Source organism: Sphaeramia orbicularis, chromosome 21 (assembly GCF_902148855.1).
Source record: "Sphaeramia orbicularis chromosome 21, fSphaOr1.1, whole genome shotgun sequence".
In the NCBI taxonomy this organism is placed as follows: Eukaryota; Metazoa; Chordata; class Actinopteri; order Kurtiformes; family Apogonidae; genus Sphaeramia; species Sphaeramia orbicularis.
The window spans coordinates 17330852-17356874 of record NC_043977.1 but is presented as its reverse complement, the minus strand read 5'-3'; the positions used below and the strand labels follow the sequence as shown (position 1 = coordinate 17356874).

Sequence of the window (26023 nt, the reverse complement as noted above, 5' to 3'; positions counted from 1 at the left end):
CGGTAAGACTCCACCATGGCTTCTTCTCTTCTGTTCTGTTTTTGCTCATCGACTTCATTCCCTCTTGAAGATGTGTCAGTCTCTTCCTCAGACTGTTTTTTTTTTTTTTTATTCGGTGTTAAGGACAGATGCCTTCCTCCTCTGCTATGTGGAGATAAAAAAAAATTGCAGAACAAAAACAAGATTGACTTGTTAATATGGATTTCTTAACTGAACTGTGCTTTCCAGAAGACAAACAATGTTCAGTCAGGTCTGTGGCTCCTTTAACAATAAGCACTGGCAGTCAGAAGCAGTGGTAGGTTTGTCTTTGTTAGCGTTGTGTGAGTTATGCAGAGTTACAGCGGTACGATAAACAATACATTCTATAAACTGTGACTTATTCTGCTGTTATTTTAAAAGAATATAGGTATGAATGTGTTATCTATCTATCTATCTATCTATCTATCTATCTATCTATCTATCTATCTATCTATCTATCTATCTATCTATCTATCTATCTATCTATCTATTTATCTCTCTCTCTCTCTCTCTCTCTATCTATCTATCATCTGTCTGTCTCTCTCTCTCTCTCTCTCTCTCTCTCTCTCTCTCTCTCTCTCTATCTATCTATCTATCTATCTATCTATCTATCTATCTATCTATCTATCTATCTATCTCTCTCTCTCTCTCTCTCTCTCTCTATCTATCTATCGTCTGTCTCTCTCTCTCTCTATCTATCTATCTATCTCTCTATCTATCTATCTATCTATCTATCTATCTATCTATCTATCTATCTATCTATCTATCTATCTATCTATCTATCTATCTATCTATCTATCTATCTATCTATCTATCTATCATCTCTCTCTCTCTCTCTCTCTCTCTATCTATCTATCTATCTATCTATCTATCTATGTATCGTCTGTCTATCTATCTATCTATCTACCTATCTATCTATCTATCTATCTATCTATCTATCTATCTATCTATCTATCTATCTATCTATCTATCTATCTCTCTCTCTCTCTCTCTCTATCTATCTCTCTCTCTCTCTCTCTATCTCTCTCTATCTATCTATCTATCTATCTATCTATCTATCTATCTATCTATCTATCTATCTATCTATCTCTCTCTCTCTCTCTCTCTCTCTCTCTCTCTCTCTATCTATCTATCTATCTATCTATCTATCTATCTATCTATCTATCTATCTATCTCTCTCTCTCTCTCTCTCTCTCTCTCTCTCTATCTATCTCTCTCTCTCTCTCTCTCTCTCTCTCTATCTATCTATCTATCTATCTATCTATCTATCTATCTATCTATCTATCTATCTATCTATCTATCTATCTATCTATCTATCTGTGTGTGTGTGTGTGTGTGTGTGTGTGTGTCTTTGTGTTATATACAGCTCTGTCAGAGCTTTGTGGTTAAATGCCAAGGACATGTTGTTCCTTTGACTTGTTTGACTCGCTAAGGAGGAAAATATCGGTTGAAACACACATGGGAAGTGCTGTCGGTCTCTGTCTCTCAACTGTAACCCACTTTTCTATCACAGACGATGTGCTCTCCCTTCTTTTGCACCTTTGAAATCAAGGTCAGACACACCGTCATTTCTCTCTCCAGTGCCCCGACAGGGTTAAGGGGTTACTCATTCAGAGTTTTCTTATAGGTAGAGGTAATGTGTGTGTGTGTGTGTGTGTGTGTATGTGTTTGATGGTGCATCCATGTATTTGCTTATGCTTTTCTGAGTCTGCATGTCATTACTGTCTGTCATTACTCATACACTTCTTTTATGTTTATCTTACTATCTTTTCCTCCACATGTTGTCTTCCATCATCGACCATGACCGTTTTCACTTCCTTTATTGTTCAGCTGAATTCGTCTCATCCACCAACTTCTTTTTCCTGTAAGAGCATGACTATTTAAAGTCACACCTGCTTTTTTGCCAATCAGTCTTGAAGGAATATGATAAATAAGTTGCCGAATATGATAAACGTGTTGTTGCTAAATTGTGCAATTGTACAGACTGTCCCGCCTTGATCATTTTGTGAATTCACACACATCGTATTTAGTCTCTGCATGTTGCAAAGACGTGTTATGGTAGCCTGCCAGGAAGAACAGGTGTAACAAAAAGAGGGAAACAAACCATAGAACAGGGGTGTCAAACTCATTTTAGTTCAGGGGCCACATTCAGTTAAATTTAATCCGCAGTGGCCCGAACTAGTAAATAATAACATGATCATATATAAATAATGTCAACTCCAAACTTTTGTCTGTTTTGAAGTGAAAAAAGTAAATTTACATTATGAAAAGGTTTACATCTACAAACTATCCTTTCAAAAGATGTGAATAACTTGAACAAACTGAAAAAATAAGTGTAATTTTAACAATATTCTTCCTCAGTTTATCATTTACACATGTACATAATAACTTACAGATCACAGTGCATCTACAAACACACAAAACATTTAATAACAGACAGAATCTTGTTAAAATTGTACTTATTTCTCTTCAGACATTTCAGGTTGTTCATATTTGTTCAGGTTATTCACATTTTTTGTTTTAAAATACATGAAAATATTTACATTTACAAAGAGAAAAATGTGGAGTTGTCACTATTTATATGTTATTATGATAGAATTTGACTGGTCTGTCCCCTTTGAGATTGAACTGGTCTGAATGTGGAACCTGAACTAAAAGGATTGTTAATATCTTGGTGTAATTTTTGCATTTCGCAAATTCAAAGGCAAAGGCCGAACTGGACACTTTGGCGGCCCGGATTTGGTCCCCGGGCCGCATGTTTGACACGTATGCCGTAGAATGTGAGGAAGATAAGGATTAAAGATAGCAACAGGGAGTAGCAGATCAAATATATGTTGAATTTGAACACTGTACACAAGGACAGGTCAAATACCACACAGGAAAATGTGTTTTTTTTTTATACAAAGTACAGGAAAAGTCTTGTTTTTGGGGGCATTTTACAAGCGAAATGATATAAATTGAAGCAAGCTCCCTTTATTAGCCAAATGTAGTCAGTCAAGTGTGTCTGAGTGCATGGTGTGGGCCATTTGCATGAATAAGAATAGCAACTGAAAGGTGGATTTTTAAAGTTTATCCAACATCTGCACAAGGTCATGTGTGGGCGGTTATAGAAGTTATAAAAGTAATGAAGTATACAGTATCTTTGTGTGTGAGAAAAGAATGTATGTAGATGTGAACCACCGAGAACAAGAAAGTCATACTTGATTGAATTTACTGTCTACTCCACTGTTTTAGTTTCACGGCTGGAAAGCAGTAAAGAAATTATTTCCATGATGACATTTTCATTTTTGAAGTTACTCTTTCACTACTCGCTGGTACATCTTCCCTCATTTTTACATGATATTGAAACCCTTTGTCATTAGCCACCACTTTTTGTATCTGTACGTACAAAGAAAGAATTACAATGAACCATAGTTTCAACTTCTGCCAATACAGTGTCATTCATAGACCACAAGAGTACGGCGTGGCAGTTACAGCAGAAAATGTACCATCATTACCACATGATTGACTGAAAAAGGTTAATACGTTTGCATAAACATGTATAGACCTAAAAAAAAAAAATTAAAAAAAATTACACAATACAAAAAAAACAAATTACACAACAAACCTATTAAACAAAAGAAAAGCAGGAAAAATCATACAAAAAACAACAACACAAACAAAAAAATAATATGATTAACTTGTCTTTACGATGCTCAGGGCTGATTGAGAGTTTACCCTCCAGCAAGGCCCTTACGAAGCACCAAGTGTGCCTTTTTGGCACACTTGTGGAATAATGTCAAAAAAATTTTCATACAGTTTGTTTTTAATTCTTTTACACTTTTTTCTATTTCACCAACTTCAGCCGCAAATATAAATGCCGAATACTCAATAATTGTCACATTTTTTAATCCTTTAAATGCCGTGTTTGTAATGTAAACAAACCATTTTTTTTGGATGCAAAAAACACCCCCCAGATTTTTTTTTTTTCAATATACTACATAAAAACGGGATCACATATTATCTGATTTTTGCAGCCTGGCATATGTCAATGAGTAACTCCAACATTAGTTAATTTGCATTATTATTTTTGGCACTAGGTCAAATGTTAAAAAATACTAGCACTTGTCACCAAGTGTGCGTAAAATGCACACCTATAAATCAAACTATTAAATATTATATATTGATTTATTTTTCTGCTGTAATTTGATTTTATTTTTGTAAATCAAGGTCAGCCCTAATCGTACATATCAAATGGAAGAAATAGTGCGTTTTAGGCACACTTAGGGAGACAGATGCTAGTCTTGTAGTTTTCTTTTGTTTACAATGTGCACATTTTAGTTGGTGGCCAGAATTTTAAGGCTCATGCAAAAATGAACAACTTTTGAATTCTAATCTTATTTAAACTGTGAAAAATAAGGTGAAGTTTTTTTAAAACGAAGTGCAAAGTGTGCGTAAAGGCGCACCCGGATACCAGAGAGTTAATATAATGTATGCTAACAACAAATTTCTCTATTAAGAGGACATAGGAGACAGCAGGACACTGTTGTTGACAGTAGAGAAATAAGGATTCAACTGTTGATGAAACAAATTAACTAGTCCACGAACAGAAAACTTAATCTTTTTTTTTTTTTTTTTTGATTTAACCTTTATATAACCAGGAAAAAGATCCCATTGAGATTAAGAACTTCTTTTCCAAGGAAGTCCTAGCCAAGAGACAACATGAAACACAACACATAGTTACAACACACAGTTACCTCATACAGTTACAACAAACAATAATTTCCGAGGTGTGTAGTAACGCATTCCATTTACTCAGTTACATTTACTTAAGTAACTTTTTACATAAATTGTATTTTTAAGAGTACTTTTAATACAACATACTTTTTACTTTTACTCATGTATATTTATGATGAAGAAACAGTACTTCTACTCCATTACTTTGACGTACATTCCAATTGTTACTTTTATGTTTGGTCATTTGTTTAAAGCACGAACCATTTGTTTTGTTTTGTTAGAAAGATTTCCGCCAAAAACTCACATGATTCACACGAGTTAAAAAAGTTAAAAGAAAATTTGTTCAAAGATATCTAGGCTAACTGGTAAAAGTACGTAGAAAACCATGCACAGTATCTACCTCCATGAGAACAGACTAGATATTAATGTGATGGAACCAACAACCATTATTACCAGGTATATTTGTAACTAACTGTAATGTTCCCATATATATATTTATATATTTTATTTTAACATTTCATTTATTAATTGTTGAATTTAAAAGAACACTAAATATTTAAGGGATTTAGTGATTTATTCCGAACATGCAATGAAATTTAACATATATGCACTTGCGAAACATACATAATAATACAAATATCAAGAATCATAACAATCTTAGTCAGAAGAAAAGCACAATAATTCCATTTACATTCCCAAAAAGGGGTGGGAAGAAGTATAACTTATTTAATCCCACCCCCTCTCCCTACAATATTATTAATAATATATGTCCCTCTACCTTTTACATTATTCTTCTATATTTATATATCTATTCACACACACACAAACACACGTACACACACACTCGTTCATCCATATATATATATATATATATATATATATATATATATATATATATATACATATATATATATATATATATATATATATATATATATATATATATACATATACACACATACAAATACACATATAATCTTTTACCATTGCCTTTCTTTGTTGTGCTAGTGAATAAATAAACAATATATGATGTTACTCAGGAAGTATTCAGTACTTGAGTGATTTTTTTCATTAAGTACTTTTTTTTACTTTTACTCGAGTAATTATTTGAATGACTACTTTTTACTTGTACTTGAGTAATACTTTTCTGAAGTAACAGTACTTTTTACTTGAGTATATTTTTTTGGCTGCTCTACCCATCTCTGAATAATTTACAGGACAATTCAATCTATGAAAAACACGTGCAGTTGTTCTCCAGAACTTTGAGTTTGGATTTAAAAGCATTCAGGGGGATCAGTTTAGACCACAGGTGTCAAACATGCGGCCCGGGGGCCAAATCCGGCCCACCAAAGGTTCCATTCTGGTCTCAAATGTCCAAATCATTTTGGTCTCAGGTTCCACATACAGACCAATGTGATCTACAGTAAAAATAACAACACAATAACCCATAAATAATGACGACAAATTTTCTTGGGGAAAAATTATGTGGAAAAAATTGAAGTGAAAAAAATAACATTACACTGTGAAAATATTTACCTTTACAAAACTATTAATTCACAATAAAATGCAAATGAATACATAATGAATGAATACATGTGCAATTTTAACAATATTCTGCCTGTTACTAAACGTTTTGTGCATTTATGGATCCGCTGTGATCTGTAGTTGTGTTAATCATAAGAGATGGAATATTGTAGAAATTGTTCAAATTTTAGTTCCAAACTCCAAAATTTTAACAATATTCTGCCTGTTACCAAATGTTTATGTAACATTGTGTGTAAATGTACATGTATAAATAATAAGTCGAGGCAAAATATTGTTAAAATTGTACCAAGTTTTCAAATGAAATTTCTGTTTTTTCCGGTTATTCACATCTTTTTTGTAAAATGTAAATATTTTCAGAATTTAATTGGGGTTTTTTTGTACTAAAAAAAACAAAACTTGGATTTGTGATTATTTATAGGTTATTAAGTCATTATTTTACTGGTCTGGCCCGCTTGAGATCAAATTGGGCTAAATATGGCCCCTGAACCAAAATGAGTTTGACAGCCCTGGTTTAGACAGTTTCCAGTCTTTTAGCAACATATTCCTGTCTTGTCCAACTTTAAAAAGAAAAGTAAATCATGCACCTATTGCATAAAGAGGGGCGGGAGAGGATCTTTCCATTTGAAGAGAATCATACAAGTTTATCAAGTCACTTTCAGTTTTGGACAGTCCTAGACCCGAAGAAGAAACCCCAAGTCCTGTTTATTTAACAGCGGGGATCAAGAGGTATGATATGATTTAACACAGGTTTTATTTTATTCACACAAATCATCAAAAAAAATGTATGAATCAAGTCATTTATAAGAACTGAAAACATTGTTCACTTCTAAACAGCTGATCTGTTAGAACACAGGTGTCAAACATGCGGTCGGGGGGCCAAATCCGGCCCGCCAAAGGGTTCAATCCGGCCCCTGGGATGAATTTGTGAAATGCAAAAATTACACTGAAGATATGAACAATCAAGGATGTAAAAATAATTTTAGGTTATTTCAGTCTAAAGTGGATCAGACCAGTAAAATACTATCATAATAACCTATAAATAATGAAAACTGTCAATTTGTCTCTTGGTCAAGTCATGTGGTTATGTAGGGAGTGCCTGACTACATTTTATACTCTAATTCAAAAAGTATTTAAGCTAGAGACATGAATAATACAGCATTTTAAAGGTATTAACTAGTACTCGAAGCTCATAAAAAGAAACAAAAGCTATAGTGCCATCTTTTACCATAAAAATTTGAAAAACTGCATGGTTATGTAGGGAGGAAAAATTAACGTGTAAATGTTCCTTTTTTTTCTCGAAACGTTTTAAAAGTGCGTTTGCAAGTGTCTCTTAACTATGAAAATTTGCTGAGATGTTCTTTAAGGTGTCTATTTTGATAAACTATGGATGCATTTTTTTTATTTTTTAAATGTAACTATGACTTTTGGCAAGAGTTTTAAAGAATGGAATGGTTACGTAGGGAATTAGGAATTTCGGTTATGTAGGGAAAGAAAAGACCTGTCTGTTCTGATTCCATTACCTGTAACTCCTGTGACTAATTTCTTCTAAATTGCTCTGAAATTATATTAATTTGGATTGTTATTACATAATGAACCATGTTATTACATTTTTTTTTTTTTTAAATAAAATGTGTCAAGTGCATTTTGTAATAAATTTCTCAAATTGAAATAACTTACGACATAATGCGAAAAAATTTACTCTATAAAGCTCTTATATATTCTAACACAGGAGTGTCAAACTCATTTTAGTTCAGGGGCCATATTCAGCCTTATGTAATAAATTCCCATTATGTAATCAAAGTTCAAAATGTAATAAGAATGTCACGTCATCTTGTAATAAAACCACATTATGTAATAAACTCACACATTTTGTAATAAACTACCTCAATGCATTATGTAGTACATTTTTTCGCATTATGTAGTAAGTTATTACAATTTAAGAAATTTATTACAAAATGCACTTGACACATTTTTACTTTACGGAAAATGTAATGTGCTAAATTAATCTTTAAACTGTGTGGTTAAAGTTCTGATTACATTACCTGTAACTCCTGTGACTAATTTCTTCTAAATTGCTCTGAAATTATATTAATTTGGATTGTTATTACATAATGAACCATGTTATTACTTTTTTTTTTTTAAATAAAAATGTGTCAAGTGCATTTTGTAATAAATTTCTCAAATTGTAATAACTTACGACATAATGCGAAAAAATTTACTCTATAATGCGTTGATGTAGTTTATTACAAAATGTGTCAGTTTATTACATAATGCGGCTTTATTACAAGATGACGTGACATTCTTATTACATTTTGAACTTTTATTACGTAATGGGAATTTATTACATAATGCGGCTCAACAAGCCTACTATGATATAAAGTGGGCCGGACCAGTCAAATAATATAAATAATAGGATAAGAACTTTTGAGTGAAAAAAGTAAATTCCGTAATGAAAATGTTTATATCTACCAATTATACGTGAACAAATATGAACAACCTGAAAATTCGTTAGTAAAATAAGTGCGATGTTAACAACATTACGCCTTAGTTTATCATTTATACATGGGAATCGCAACTTAGAGATCACAGTTTATCTACAAATACACACAACATTAAATAACAGGGAGAATATCATTAAAATTCCACACACTTCTCTTAAGACATTTCAGATATTCACATTTTTTGTAAAAAGTAAAATGTGAACATTTTTGCGTAATTTTGCTCCTTTTTACACTAAAACAAAGAGACAAATTTACACTTTTCATTATTGATGGGTTATTATGGTAGTATTTTGCTGGTCTGATCCACTTTAGACGAAAAATTATATTCTTCTCCCATGAGATAACATCGTTGGGGGTTTTTTTTCGATTTTTTTTTTTTTTTAAGCTCTTATATATTCTAACACAGGAGTGTCAAACTCATTTTAGTTCAGGGGCCATATTCAGCCTTATGTAATAAATTCCCATTATGTAATAAAAGTTCAAAATGTAATAAGAATGTCACGTCATCTTGTAATAAAACTGCATTATGTAATAAACTCACACATTTTGTAATAAACTACCTCAATGCATTATAGAGTAAATTTTTTCGCATTATGTAGTAAGTTATTACAATTTAAGAAATTTATTACAAAATGCACTTGACACATTTTTACTTTACGGAAAATGTAATGTGCTAAATTAATCTTTAAACTGTGTGGTTAAAGTTCTGATTACATTACCTGTAACTCATGTGATTAATTTCTTCTAAATTGCTCTGAAATTATATTAATTTGGATTGTTATTACATATTGAACCATGTTATTACATTTTTTTTTTTAATAAAAATGTGTCAAGTGCATTTTGTAATAAATTTCTCAAATTGTAATAACTTACGACATAATGCGAAAAAATGTACTCTATAATGCGTTGACGTAGTTTATTACAAAATGCGTCAGTTTATTACATAATGCGGCTTTATTACAAGATGACGTGACATTCTTATTACATTTTGAACTTTTATTACATAATGCGGCTCAACACCCCTGAACTAAAATGAGTTAGACACCTCTGTGTTAGAATATATGAGCTTAAAAAAAAAAAAAAAATAGAAAAAAGAAACCCAACGATCTTATCTCATGGGAAAAGAATATAATTTTCACTTGTCAACTACTTCTAAATGTGTGTATGCGTGTTAAAGCATTCACATCTCAGACTGAAACATGTTTGGTTTCTCTGTTCTCACAGTGTCAAGTGCACCGGATCGTCGGCACAACCTCTTCTAGTAATACTGTATCTGTCACCATTCTACTAGTGAATGCCTTACTACATCACAGTGTTTAATGACTAGTGTCTAGTGTCACATCAGTATACCTCTGTGGCCTCTTGTTCACTCACCTAGTCCTTTTATGAGTCACAGTCGCAGTTTTGAAAATGATCTACCACAGGACACAGATCTACTTCCTTAGTCTGCCTGCGTAGGATTTTCACTTTAATACAACACGTTACAGTTGAATCTTAGCGCTTTTTTTTTTTTTTTTTTTTTTTTTTTTTATTAATTCTTTCAGCTGTTACCTCACCACTGAAAACCACTCAGGTAATGTAACTGAATGATGACCTAAATTTAAATGTTATTGTTTTTCCACCCGTTACCAAAGTTGGACTAGTCATTTGTCACAGTTGTGTAAAACGAAGATGCACGTAATTATCAGAAATTAAGTAATGAGTCATAAGTGATATAAATATATGTCATTTATTACTCTTTTTTTTTTTTTTTAGAGATGTAGCACATAGATTGGCTGGAGTTTTATTTGATGAAATGCAAAAGGATACGTATTTCTGTTTCCATTTATCTGGGTAGGAAGACATTGAATAAAACAGAAATGTTGCAATGATTCACACTCCACCTCCATAGCCATTTAACATTGGAGTTAGTTTCCTACCACCACCATGGGATGCGTGATACACTCCCCTGTTCACTCATGCTGTGCCACAGTAGTGGGAGTTAGCTGTGCATCTTAGAGACCAAAGCATTGTGAATTACAAGACATCATGGTGCAACTGTGTCTGCACCCACAGCTTGTGTTTCTGTCTGGCAACAGTGGAATCCTCACACTAGTAGTGGAACATCCATGATCTCAGAAACTTGCTTCATGGTTTGTTTGTACTTCTGACTGTTCACAGTATTTACTACAACCCACTGCCTTAAAAAAGTGCCGCAGGTTACATTATCTCATCGGACTGTTACCCACGCTTTCTGTATGCGCAACAAGGAGTGAAATTAATATGCTTCTCCGTTGAAATGTCTTCACTTTTAGTTGGCAAACCGCACAAGTGCAACTACTGTGGAAGGAGCTACAAACAGCGTACTTCATTGGAGGAGCACAAAGAGCGTTGCCATAGTTACCTGCAGGGTATTGGCCTGGGTCCGAATGCAGACGCTGGTCCGTACACAGGTAAAATTGTGTTTTTACTAATAAAGGTGCAATGATTATAATGGTGGCCAAATAACACAATAGAATAGAACATTACAATAGGGTGCTTCTATGAAACTGGTCCCTAAAAGTAGGACAGAGAAGGTGTAGACTAATGTTATGAAGTAAGTTTGGAAGCACTTTGGGTCTACTTTAAGAATAAATATTTACTGAGATAAAAGAGGAACGATTTTTCAGATAAAGCAGATTTGTATTTACACAAAAATCTGCATGTAACACAGTAAAAAGGACACGAAAATTACACGCTACTATTTTTTTGAATATCTTTTTAGTCTCTCACAGGTACATTTTTGGGAATAGAAGTAAATATGCAAGGCTGTTGCAAAATTGAGATATATTTGTGTTTAAATGCACTGTAAAAAAAAAAAAAAAATCCTGTTGTTTTTATGGGAAAAAAATGGCAGCTGTGGTTTCCAGAACAATACTGTAAAAAACACATCCAGCTGTAAACATATTTACACAGTAACATGTGGATTTAACATTTTAAACATGTAGATTTAAATGGTAAATGGACTGCACGTATTTAGCACATTTTCTACACCTTCGTGGTGTCCAAAGCACTTTCCAAAACCACCAGGTCCAACTGGGAGCAATTTAGGGTTCCAGTCAGAGCCAGGATTTGAACCACCAACCCTTTGGTTATTGGACAAGCCGCTCTACCAGCTCTACCAACCCATTCATTTACAAGTTTAAAATGTTACATTGTTAAATGTTTACTTTTTTATAACTTTATACATATATGTATGTATATGTATATATGTATATATGTATATAAATATTTCGTTATTTCAACATTATGGTCTTGCAATTTAAATGGCACTACATTGTATTTCAATTTACAGTTTTATTTTCTAAAAACAATTAAAATAAATAACTTCTACATACAAATCTGGTTTTGTTAACGTTCTCTTCCTGTAAGAACTACAGCTATATTTGATTCAATCATTAACACAAAAATCTTTTCAAATAAACAACTTTGCATTGTATTGTCACTTACAGTTTTTTTATGTTGCAATTTTACAACTTTTTGGTGTTAATTCTACAGTCATTTTTTACAGTGTGGGCAGGTTCCACATGTAACACCAGTGGACATGATGGGTTACACGCGAAACTTGGAATGAGACTGAGATTCATGAAAAACCCACGTGTCTGGATTAGAAAAACCACTAGGATCATCAAACACAGTGTTTAACACAGTGTTTTTATTTGTAGTGGTATACAAGACCATTTCAAGCCAAATTTTTTAAGGTAAAATATACCGACACCTAGGGAGCTTTTCACGTCCCAATTTTTTTCCCCAATATTTTATTAAAAATCATTCATGTTGGGATGGCTCAGAGCAAGCGTATATATTTTTTTGCTTTTATCTGAGGTCATCATTAGGTTCGTCCCGGGAGGAAATATGTCTAAATTTCTCTTTTATTATTGGGTGTAAAAAGCTGGTACCAAAATGAACCCAGTTTCATAGAAAGACCCAGTTACAACAGAAAATCTGCTGTATAGTTTATGAATTACCAATTCTTCGTTAGCTTCATAGCATAACTGCCTAAATCATATTTTTTCAGGTCATAGCCAATGTTGAAAAATGAATCAACAGTGTTAGCAGTAATACAGATGTCACAATTCAGCCAAAAATAGCCTCGTAGCAGTTAAGCTATGAAGCTAACAACTTGATATCCTTTATTTGTAATTATTTTTAATAGCTGATTTCTTCAATTTTATTTTATGTTTGATTTAATGACAGTAAATTGAGATTATGGATGCTCAGGTCACTATCATGAAAAGTCAAATTGGTTTCATAAGATAAGATGTTTTGTCAAATGTCAAATTTAATGCCCAAATGTTACTTTCACATTCACTTTTTATTCAAGGTGATGTTCCGAAAGATCCAAGGTCCATTGCAGAATCTAACGCCATGGCGACCTTTGACCGGCCACCTGTAATTGAAAGGCTGCCCAGCAATGTAGGCAAAAGGAAGAGCACTACTCCTCAGAAATTTGTCGGTGGGTACATAAGTATCAACAGGCACTGGACTGCTATATAACCTTCAGTCTGTGTGGAAACAATGTCCAGGAAGAACTGGGTATTTTATTTCATTTTAATACATTTTCATTTACTTTCATAATTGTCAACTTCGGATAGAGCTTAGAGCAGGGGTGTCAAACATGCGGCCCGGGGGCCAAATCCGGCCCGTCAAAGGGTCCAGTCCAGCCCTTGGGAATGAATTTGTGAAATGCAAAAATTATATTATACTAAGATATTAACAATCCTTTTAGTTCAGGTTCCACATTCAGACCAATTCAATCTCAAGTGGGTAAGACCAGTCAAATACTATCATAATAACATATAAATAGTGACAACTCCACATTTTTCTTTTTGTAAATGTAAATATTTTCATGTATTTCCACTAAAACAAAAAATGTGAATAACCTTAATAAATATGAACAACCTGAAATGTCTTAAGAGAAGTAAGTACAATTTTAACAAGATTCTGTCTGTTATTTTAAGTGTTTTGTGTATTTGTTGATCCACTGTGATCTGTATGTTATAATGTACATATGTAAAATAATAAACTGTGGCAGAATATTGTTAAAATTACATTCATTTTTTCTCAGTTTGTTCATGTTATTCACATTGTTTGAAAGGATAGTTTGTCAATGTAAACATTTTCATAATGTAAATTTACTTTTTCGCTCTTAAACATAAAGAAAAGTTCAGAGTTGACATTATTTATATATTATTATGTTATTATTTTACTGGTCCGGCCCATTTCAGATCAAATTTATCTGAATGTAGCCCCTGAACTAAAGTGAGTTTGACACCCCTGGCTTATAGTGTAGACTTTATTTGCTGTTGTAATGTATGTAATTAACATCATGCAGGAGAATTTAATTAACTCATCTTAAGCTCCATGTTCATGTCTTTTGTTCAGATTACATTATTAGTAACATGTTAAACATGCTTTCAAAGTGCTTGTCATTCTATACGTGCAGTTTCTGACTGAATTTTATAACAAGATTCAAATATGTCCTCAGATTCATTTCTATACTGACTTTGAGATCAAGTTTGTTTTGTTCTTTCATTTTCAGTGTGGTATTGCACACTTCACCCAATAGCCCACCCTTGCAGATCAGCAGATTAGATGTTCTTCTTTTAAGTTTGGTTTTATTTGCCACACTATTAGAGAACAGACTGAGCAAGCTACAGCAAGCGGATGACAGAGAAGCAAGGAAATGTTTTTCAGTCTGTGGTTAGGTACACCTGTAACTTTGCCATTGCTCTTATCGAGAGAAAACAGCTCACCGCATCCCTGTTCTAGAGGGGTTAAACAGTGCAGTTGTAGATGGATGGGGCTTTCCACCCCATTAGACATGTACATGCACAACATCAAGTACAAAATGTGAAAAACAAGCCCCAAAATATCAGCAAGATATGAGTTTGACTTGCTAAAAAGGAAATGTTGTAAAGTCAGCATTGCTTCTACCTGCACATTATCGTTTTCTTTTTCTTGTCAAACGCAGGGTGTTTTACGAAAAGCAAAGCGTATTTATAGTACACCTTCGTTTCATGCAGGTGAAAAGATGGTGCGCTACGGCTTCCCTGAATTAGGATATGACATGGGTCTTAAGTATGACAAGCAAGCTGAACTGATGCCACCCCACATGATGGAACAGGCGATCACCAATGCAATGACCTACCTGGGATCGGAGCCTCTTCGGCCGTTAATCCACCATCCGGGTCCTCCTATGTCTATGGCTGATGTGGTGCCACTAGTCAACCCCCTCTTCCACCGTGTACTACCCATAGGCCAACGAACAGAGCGCCCAGGAAACTGTGAAACGCTGCAACCACTACCACCTCAACCCCCCGACTTCCCCAGTCATCCCATCTCAAACGGCCCCACCGCCTTAAGGCAAGGCAAGCAGCCCCAGCCAGGACAAGAGGAGTCCCCCAACCACAGCGGGGTCGAATCCGCCGACTCCGCTCGCAGCAGCCCGCAAGAGAGGCCGGGATTTCACGGGAGAGACCCTCCATCCGGCCTCAGATCACGAGCCAGTCCGGCGACGGTCTGTTCCGGAGATCGAGTGGTGGAACCGTCGCCTCGAAGCGGAGCGGGAATGGGACCTGCACTAATGCGAGTGCCTGCGGAAAGGCCGTCGAGCCACGAAGGGGTAAGGGTGTTCGCACGTGAAGGCCACGAGGTCCGGGCCTTCCAATGTGAGCACTGTCGAGTGCTCTTCCTGGATCACGTCATGTACACTATCCATATGGGTTGCCATGGCTACAGAGATCCACTCGAATGCAACATTTGCGGACATCGCAGCAAAGATCGGTATGAGTTCTCCTCCCACATAGTACGTGGTGAACACACGTTCCAGTGAGAAGATGGGAAGGTAAAAGAAAATTAAAAAATTGCGAACAACAAAAAGAAGGGAAAGGAACTCTAGCCTCATATCCGTCCTTATCCCTTAGACCTCTATGACTGCACAGTTGAACGGCACTGTAGACAATTGTAGCACAATCATAGGCTTCTTTTTAAGCTACTTGTTGTGAATATCAACAGTTGAACAATCATATGAAGGTATGGGCCAAAGACACATTTTCTATATATTTAATTAAAACTTGTTGTGGAGAAGGAAAGGAAAAGCTTTCTTTCCTTATTAAAAATGTTTAGTTCTTTTAACAGAGCAGCTGTCGGATGACTTTGACTTTTTAGAATACTTTCTCTTTTTAAATGTCTCCTTTTTTTGTCATGTTTTCTCACGTTTCATCCTGGATAACTTACAAAAAACATGATCATTTAACTCCATCCTGCTAAAGAAGGAAAAAAAAAAACTGGTGATGGTAATATTTTAGTATTTTATCCTTCATCCTTTTGGATTTAAATCACATTTCCATCATAGGAATATTAAAACCAACATTTAAAAACAGTCCCAAACTGTCGCGGTATCAAAGAGGAACAATTACTGCGACACGTTACGCTGGACACGTGGAGTTCTTTGCTATAAGATACTAAAACCCAAAGCTCATTTTACTTGTTGCTTTCTCTGCGAATCATGGTGTGATGCACATAATTATTCATGCTGTGATGCTGTGTGTTCAACCTGCAAGCAATTTGCCGTGTAAATTGGATTGCCAATTGCCAGTAATATGGTTGACTTACTGTTATTGATTTACCTAATTATCTGACACTGCAAAGTTTTGCAACAGTTGTGCCATCGTCTTCAGTATTTTGTTCATTTGTTCTGATAAATTAACAGTTTTCAGACGAAAGAAAGAAGGAAAGTTTATAATTTCGTCCTACATTAAAGGTAGGGTAGGCGATTTTTTTCCTGGAGCATTTTGTACTATATTGCTTAAAATCCCCTTCACACCCCGATTACAACCAATTAGTTAAATGCTGTAACACAAAAATTTAAAAATTAAGTCACCTGAGGAACGGACAGGACTGAAAAAAAACAAAACAAAAAAAACACCATCCAATCATTTTAAGCGGCCCATTGAAATGATTGAACGGTGATATGTCTATCAAACTCAACTGCCATATGTCCCTCCCCCTTCTTGTACAGTATGGTACTCTGGAGGCGTGGCTTCAGGGGAGAAATCTGAAGAAAGGGGTTTGGACTCAAAATGTAGCTTGCTCGAATTGTTTTTCCAGGATCTCCTACCCTACCTTTAAGAAAATACAATTAAATTAGTTGAAATATATGAATGTGTTGTCCTATGCATAGAACAAATGAATGTATTCTGCAATTCCTATGCATATTAATATATAAACCGTGTTAAATTTGTAAAGAGTTGCTTGATGTTAAACAAAAAAAAAAAACAAAGCTACAGCAGGATTCTACCTCTTAACAACCTCCTTGTAAGATTCAGCGAGGCAACTACTTGAAATACAGTATAAACTGGAGATTAAGTTGCTTTAAAGGATCGAATTTTAGCTTTTTTTTTGTCAGAATTGCAATGGCTGATGAGTCAGTAGTCGCTTTTCCATTGGACATCTTCGCAAAACTTTACCGATATTTACTAAATGTCCAAAAAACAGAAGTGCATAATGTCATTTTTTTCCATTAAATCACAAATGCGATGATTTGTTTAGTTATTATTGCAAGATGACACGAGAAGTCATTCCATAAACATGGCGACGAACGTAAATATGGTGTTGATTTACAGATATATTCATTATTATTATATATTACCCCTCTATCTCGTACTAAATTAAAAAATGATCGGGTTTCCTGGTGTGTCCATACATACCGCAACACGTTTCTTCTTCTTCTTCACTTGTTGTAATGTACGTCAACATCGGTTTTTTTTAAATTCACCTCACTCTAGTTGCGAAAAAAGGTCTTTCCATTGCAGTTTTGCGTGGTATACCATTTGCGCTACGCCCAAAAAAACACCTCTTTCTAGTGCAAAAACTTTTAATTGAAAAATGAGAGTTTTGGCAAAATTAGGTAAATTTTTAAGCGCAAGTTATATTTGCGCAATTTGAGTCAATGGAAACATGACTAGTTACTACCACAGAAGAAGAACATGCATTTAGACTTCGTTATTCTAATAAAAGCTTCTAACAACAACATTTTACGTGCAGAATTACCATTAAAACCTGAATATTTTGAATGTATCTCTCAGGAAACGGACCTCTTATTAGGTTGCTTTAAAGAATTGATTTTTAACTTTTTTTTGTCGAAATTGCAGTGGCTGATGAGTCAGTAGTTGCTTTTCCATTGGACATCTGCGCAAAACTTTACCGATATTTACTAAATGTCCAAAAAACAGAAGTGCATAATGTCATTTTTTTCCATTAAATCACAAATGCGATGATTTGTTTAGTTATTATCGCGAGATGACACAAGAAGTCATTCCATAAACATGGCGACGAACGTAAATATGGTGTTGATTTACAGATATAGTCATTATTATTATATATTATCCGTCTATCTCGTACTAAATTAAAAAATGATCGGGTTTCCTGGTGTGTCCACACATACTGCGACATGTTTCTTCTTCCTCTTCGCTTGTTGTAACGTCCGTCAACATCTGTTTTTTTTTAATTCACCTCACTCTAGTTGCAAAAAAAGGTCTTTCCATTGCAGTTTTGCAGGATATCCCATTTGCGCTACATCAGAAAACCCACCTCTTTCTAGTGAAAAAACTTTTAATCGAAAAATGAGACTTTTGGCGAAATTAGGTCAATTTTTAAGCGCAAATTATGTTTGCGTAATTTGAGAGTCAATGGAAACGTGACTAGTTACTACCACAAAGAAAGAACATGCATTTAGACTTCGTTATTCTAATAAAAGCTTCTAACAACAACATTTTACGTGCAGAATTACCATTAAAACCTGAATATTTTGAATGTATCTCTCAGGAAACGGACCTCTTATTAGGTTGCTTTAAAGAATCAATTTTTAATTTTTTTTCGTCAGATTTGCAGTGACTGATGAGTCAGTAGTTGCTTTTCCATTGGACATCTGCGCAAAACTTTACCGATATTTACTAAATGTTGAAAAAACATGATCAGGTTTCCTGGTGTGTCCACACATACCGCGACATGTTTCTTCTTCTTCACTTGTTGTAACGTCCGTCAACATCCGTTTTTTTAATTCACCTCACTCTAGTTGCGAAAAAAGGTCTTTCCATTGCAGTTTTGCGTGGTATACCATTTGCGCTACGCCCGAAAAACCCCCTCTTTCTAGCGCAAAAACTTTAAATCGAAAAAAAAAAATAATAATAATAATACTAATAATAATGGATTGGATTTATATAGCACTTTTCTAAACACCCAAAGCAACTTTTAGTGAAATTAGGTAAATTTTCAAGCGCAAGTTATATTTGCGCAATTTGAGAGTCAATGGAAACGCAACTAGTTACTACCACAGAAGAAGAACATGCATTTAGACTTCATTATTCTAATAAAAGCTTCGAACAACAACATTTTACGTGCAGAATTACCATTAAAACCTGAATATTTTGAATGTATCTCTCAGGAAACGGACCTCTTCAGCTCCTATTCTTACTGAAATACTTCATATCAAACCCTGAGACCTTAAACGCCACAGCCATATTTTCTTCATCTTTTCTTCTCAAGTCGCCAAGGTATTGCATCTCCACACCTCCACACCAATAAACAATGTGTGTATCCTTAGTTAATCTTACAGAAAAGTAACTGGAGATCAGATGTGTTGCTTGCAGCGTGATCACACAAATTCCAAAACTTTTTTTTTTTTTTTTTTTTTTAATGCTACTTTACTAGAGTGTAATTCTTTACCAAAGGGAGACAAAAGATTCAGAATTGTGCGTTCTTTTGTATCGTAGCTCACCTTCTTGGATGTAATCCCTCTTGCTATTGAGGCTGGATGGGTGTGAGTACTTAAACCGTTGTGCTGTTTTTTCATCGCTTTGGGATGAGGGCAAGTGGGGTCTTTTTTCAATCATGGTAAATGCGACCATAACAAACAGGAACATTCCATTTCCGAACGAACAAAGTGTCGAAGTGCTTTGCCTTTGGTACCTTAAATTGTACTGTGAATGTGTTTCTTCTCGACGTTTCCTACTAATAGTATTAACCCTTAAAGAGCTATTTTTGTGGCAACTTCCACTCAGTGATTTATTATAATATTATCCTTTGCATTTTGTATTTTTCTGTGAACTTTAGGTATTTTCCTATATTTGATTTAATGACCATGCATATGTTCACTAAACCTCAGAGTAAATACAAAGATTATTATTATATCAGAACAGAAAAAAACGCTAGCAAAAATGAGTCATTCAGCAAAATTCAGTCACGGAAAAAATTACTAGATCATCAAAAATCGTCAAAAACGATGGTTATGCAATCAAGTACTAACTCCTGTGTGTATCATGTGACTAAAACAGACAGCAAAGAAAACATGAAATGCCTAAAAGCACTGTTTTTATCAGTACAATGACATATATATTGATGTAAGAACAAATGTACCTTTAGTTTTACCAGGTATGAAAATGGATAAGAAATTGAAGAAAACAAGGGTGGTCTAATAATTTTTCCGACTGTATACCAGTCACTGAATGTACAAACAAGCATCTGTTACATGGGTTTTGACTGTGTTTCCACATTCACTACACTGGAAAAAATCTAAATCTTACCGAGTGTATTTTTCTCATTTCTACCGTATGTCCTCCCAAAAAAAAGTAATTCAAGCAAAAAAAAAAAAAAAACTCTGCCAATGGAACAAGATTTTTTTTTTTTTTTTTTTTGCTCAATTCAAGATTTTTTGCTTAATTTAAGATTTTTTGCTTTATTCAAGATTTTTATTTTTTTCTCAATTCAAGTTTTTTTTTAACTTGATTCAAGATTTTTTTTACTGAATTTAAGATTTTTTTGCCTAATTCAAAGATTTTTTTTTTTTTTTTGCTCGATTCAAGATTTTTTTTTTTCCACTTAATTCAAGATTTTTTTTCCTTTGCGTAATTCAAGCAAAAAAAATCTGCCAATGGAACAAAATTTTCTTTTGCTTAATTCAAGAATTTTTGCTTAATTTAACATTTTTGCTTTGTTCAAGATTTTTTTTTTTTTGCTCAATTCAAGATTTTTTTTTTTTTCCACTTAATTCAAGATTTTTTTTCCCCTGATTTCAAGCAAAAAAAAAAAAAATATATATATCTGCCAATGGAACAAGATTTTTTTTTTGCTCAATTCAAGATTTTTAGCTTAATTTAAGATTTTTTAGCTCAATTCAATCTTTTTTTTTTTCGCTTAATTCAAGATTTTTTTTGTTGCTTAATTCAAGCAAAAAAATCTGCCAATGGAACAAGATTTTTTCTTTTTTTTCTTAATTCATGATTTTTTGCTTAATTCAAGATTTTTTGCTTTATTCAAGATTTTTTTTTTTTTTTGCTCAATTCAAGTTTTTTTTAACTTAATTCAAGATTTTTTTTTACTGAATTTAAGATTTTTTGCCTAATTCAAAGATTTTTTTTTTTTTTTTTTTTTTTTTGCTCGATTCAAGATTTTTTTTTTTCCACTTAATTCAAGATTTTTATTCCTTTTCGTAATTCAAGCAAAAAAAATCTGCCAATGGAACAAAATTTTCTTTTGCTTAATTCAAGAATTTTTGCTTAATTTAACATTTTTGCTTTGTTCAAGATTTTTTTTTTTTTTTTTTTTGCTCAATTCAAGATTATTATTTTTTTTTCCACTTAATTCAAGATTTTTTTTTCCCTTAATTCAAGCAAAAAAAAAAAATCTGCCAATGGAACAAGATTTTTTTTTTTTGCTTAATTCAAGATTTTTTGCTTAATTTAAGATTTTTTAGCTCAATTCAATCTTTTTTTTTCGCTTAATTCAAGATTTTTTTTGTTGCTTAATTCAAGCAAAAAAATCTGCCAATGGAACAAGATTTTTTCTTTTTTTTCTTAATTCATGATTTTTTGCTTAATTCAAGATTTTTTGCTTTATTCAAGATTTTTTTTTTTTTTTGCTCAATTCAAGTTTTTTTTAACTTAATTCAAGATTTTTTTTTACTGAATTTAAGATTTTTTGCCTAATTCAAAGATTTTTTTTTTTTTTTTTTTTTTTGCTCGATTCAAGATTTTTTTTTTTTCCACTTAATTCAAGATTTTTATTCCTTTTCGTAATTCAAGCAAAAAAAATCTGCCAATGGAACAAAATTTTCTTTTGCTTAATTCAAGAATTTTTGCTTAATTTAACATTTTTGCTTTGTTCAAGATTTTTTTTTTTTTTTTTTTTTGCTCAATTCAAGATTTTTATTTTTTTTTTCCACTTAATTCAAGATTTTTTTTTTCCCTTAATTCAAGCAAAAAAAAAAAATCTGCCAATGGAACAAGATTTTTTTTTTTGCTTAATTCAAGATTTTTTGCTTAATTTAAGATTTTTTAGCTCAATTCAATCTTTTTTTTTCGCTTAATTCAAGATTTTTTTTGTTGCTTAATTCAAGCAAAAAAATCTGCCAATGGAACAAGATTTTTTCTTTTTTTTCTTAATTCATGATTTTTTGCTTAATTTAAGATTTTTTGCTTAATTCAAGATTTTTTTTCCCACTTAATTCAAGATTTTTTTTGCTCAGTTCAAGATTTTTTTTTTTTATTTTTGCTTTTGCTTATTTTTGCTTAATGTACTTCAAGACTTTTTTGCTTAATTCAAGCAAAAAAATAATCTGCCAAAGGAACATGTGAAAATGATCTTGGTAAGATTTCTTCAAATAAGATTTTCAGGATCTATTGTCTAAAAATAAGTTCTTATATCTCTCTGCAAAGTTACTCTTTAGATGATTCTGTCTTATTTTAAGTGTGATGAGATATTTGGACTAGAAATGAGAAAAATACACTTGGTAAGATTTAGATTTTTTGCAGTGTATGGAGCCTGTAAACGTCCAAATCGGTCAAAAATGAAACCAACAAAAAGCTGAAAAACTCTATTTTCTCTATATTATTTTAATATATTGATCAGATTAGTGGTTCAAAAATTACCAGTCGTTTTAGATCAGTAGACGCGGCCGTTGTTAGGTCTTTGAGGGTTAAGTCCGTGTTGTTTTAAATCTCTTCGTTTTCTGTTCTTCACCAATACTTTCTCACGCGTAAGTGCACAAATACATGCTAATTTCTTTCGTTTTTCCTCTGTCTGTGCTTCTCAGTCTGCTTTGTAATATTGTCATCGCATTCATGTATGATCTTATACAGAGGCGACAGAAACTGAGACAGAAACAATGTAAATGAAAGAGAGATAGGGACAGAGACTGGGTGTTGTTCTCCAGTTTTGAAGTACTTTAAAGGTGCCCAAAAATGTAGCATCGTAAACAATTCCCGTAATCCTGCTTTGACTCAAACTGCTCCTGTCAGATCAGCAGATTTATACCACTGTACATGTCGAAATATCTGCCCAGAGTACGAGGAAGTGTCACATTTGACATTTTCTGAGACCAGTTCCAGCTCTGTTATCATGAAGGTAGATGTGTGTCGTTACTGCTTCAATTAAAAAGAAAGTTGTCTTAACCAAAAAACAGATTTTCAGTCAAAAAAAAAACTTCAATCAAAAAAAAACAAACTTTTCCATCAAAGAAAAAAAGTGTTTGAATGCAAAAAAAAAAAATAAAAATTGAGACCCAAAAAATTGCATTTGAACACTTTTTTCTTTGATTGAAAAAGTTTTTTTTTTTTTTTTTTTTTTTTGATTGAAGTAGTATTTTTTGGGATTGAATAATAAAGACATAAATATCCTACCCCTAATATGGCCCAAATACAAAAAAAAAGACTTCAATTAAAAAAAACACAAAACACAATCAATCAAAAAATAACACTTCAATCAAAAAAACCCTTTTCAGTTAAAGAAAAAAAGGTGTTCAAATGGTTTTTTTTTTGGATCACAAATATTTTTTTTGCATTCAAGCACTTTTTTCTTTAATTGCTATCTATCTATCTATTTTTTTTTTTTTTTTTTTTTGATTGAAGTGATATTTTTCGGGTTTGAATAATAAAGACACAAATATCCTACCCCTAATATGGCTCAAATATAAAAAGATGACTTCAGTCAAAAAAAAAAAAATTTTAATCAAAAAATAACTCAATTCAATCAAAAACAAAAAATGAAAAAAACCTTTTCAGTCAAAGAAAATAAGTGTCCAAGTGCAATTTTTTGGATCTCAAATGTTTTTTTTTTGCATTTAAACACTTTTCTTTGAAAATGTTTTTTTTATTGAAAATATTTTTTTTAGAATTGAATAATAGAGACATAAATATCCTACTCCTAATATGGCCCAAGTACGAAAAGATGACTTCTATCAAAAAAGTGATGTTCAATCAAAAAATCACTCACTTGAATCAAAAAAATCCTTTTGAATAAAAGAAAAAAAGTGTTCAAATTCAGTTTTTGAATCTGAAATTTTTTTTTTTGCATTCAAACACTTTTTTATTTGATTGAAAAGTTGTTGTTTGTTTTTTTTTGAAGTGAAGTTTTTTTGATTGATTTTTTTTTTTTTTTTTTTGATTGATTGAAGCAGTAAAGAAACACATCTACCTTCATATGTTCCTTTCCCCTGGAGTGAAAGGACTCAGTACAGACTTTGCTTTGTACAGGTAGCCATGCACTTTATGTCCTTACCCTGTTGTTGTTGTTGTTGATCTTGTTGTTACACTGAAGTACGAAAGAACAATTTTTGAGACGCACATTTAAAACTAACAATCCATATCAGTTTAGCTATGCTGTCTAACAAATAATTTCTTTTTTGTTTTTTTTTTGCTACGGTACTTGCGAGACTTTTGGCACAGTTTCACATTGACAGACTATCTCCACATCTTAGTTCAACTCAGTGACCTTCTCCGATGTTTTACGTCTACTTGTGATCAAAAGGCAGCTTCTTCTCTGTTTACAATTTGCTTCTTTTCAGTGCGACTCGGGCCCAGTTAGCATAAAAACAGGCACCGGCGCTGGAATTTGTTTACACTTCTTTACAGCTCTGAAATTGCTTCAGTACATTCCCTGATTACGGTAGATTGTTTATTTTCCTCATGAGCATGTCCTTTAAATAATCCCCATGTCCTGAGCTTGATTTTTTTTTTTTTTTTCGCTTAATCCCCTTTGAAAGAAAACTAACATGATCTATAGGACTGGATGTTCGCATGTAGTTTTACTTTCACATTTATTCTTTATTTTACAGCTTATATTTGGTTTAGTTTGTTTTTTACTGACTGGGAAGGGGGGGGGGTGTTTACAAAAATATGTTTGTTGTTCATATTGTAATGTGATAAGAACAGCCTTACTTGTGTAAAAAAATAAAAAATAAAAAAATAAAAAAATCCTGAACTAAAGCAGCCATATGACCAGGAAAAACAAAAAAGAAGGTATTCTGATTCCGAAAAGCCCTCCTTATGAGCGAGGAGTTTACTTGAAAATTAAAGGTATTGCTATCGTCGTAGATCGTGGGGATGTTTTTGGTTTTTGATTTTTTTTTTTTTTTTTTTTTTTTGTAAATCTTCAACACAAGTGTACTCGGTGTCTATTTTTCTGCTAAAATATTAATGCAAAATTGTTGTGTGGACTTTTGTGTGTGTGTTTTTTTTTTTTTTTTAGTTTTAAAATGTTTACAAAACTATATTAAAAAAAAAAAAAAAAAAAAAAAAACAGGGTTCAGGTGCATTGTATTTTGTACAAACTAAAAATAATATATGTATATGTATATGAAAGATATATATATTTTGGCACTGATTATCGAAATTATCCAGAAATATGTGCTAATTGATTATCTGATATTAACGATTTTATGATTTGAGGGCTCTCAGGTATTTGCATAGGATGTTTTATTTCCGAAAATATGTGATTTATTTATCAGAAAAAAAGCACAGACATCTAAATTCTTCTTTGCTAATTTCTCATGATTTTAATCAGTCCAATAATGAAAACGGTGAAGGAAGTCGGAGTTTTGTTTCAACCCTGTTTTCGGCATCAGTGACATTACATGAAGACACACTGCTGTGAAGAACTCACTGTATATTTTTTGAAAGGAATGGGTTTCTCTCTCGTCCAGAACTGGTTTGTATCGCCTTTTATTGCCTGTTTAGTGAAAGTTCAAACAGGAAGTCAGATGTATTGGTATGATACATGTCTTTGAAAACATGAAAACTGTATCTCATTTGCAACTAAAGCATTTTATTGTTACAAAAAATAAATAAAAATGAAACTGAACAAAGTCTTTTAAGTGACTGGATGACCATTACGTTAAGTTGTTCTGCCTTCCTTTGTGTCTTTTTTGGGGTTTTCATTTTAAACTTAGA

At 32.9% G+C, this 26023-nt stretch overlaps 1 protein-coding gene across 1 annotated transcript in view; it reads left to right on the top strand.

Annotated features, from left to right (window-relative positions):
• Window positions 1-16500, top strand: part of LOC115412869 (zinc finger protein Helios-like) — a 67196-nt gene extending 50696 nt beyond the window's left edge. Inside the window, exons 3-6 of the mRNA XM_030125529.1 lie at window positions 10005-10041; window positions 11030-11212; window positions 13123-13254; window positions 14825-16500. Of these exons, the coding sequence (XP_029981389.1) occupies window positions 10005-10041; window positions 11030-11212; window positions 13123-13254; window positions 14825-15633 (1161 nt within the window). The 3' untranslated portion in view covers window positions 15634-16500. The remainder of the gene's footprint in view (window positions 1-10004; window positions 10042-11029; window positions 11213-13122; window positions 13255-14824) is intronic.
• Window positions 16501-26023: the final 9523 nt, after the last annotated feature.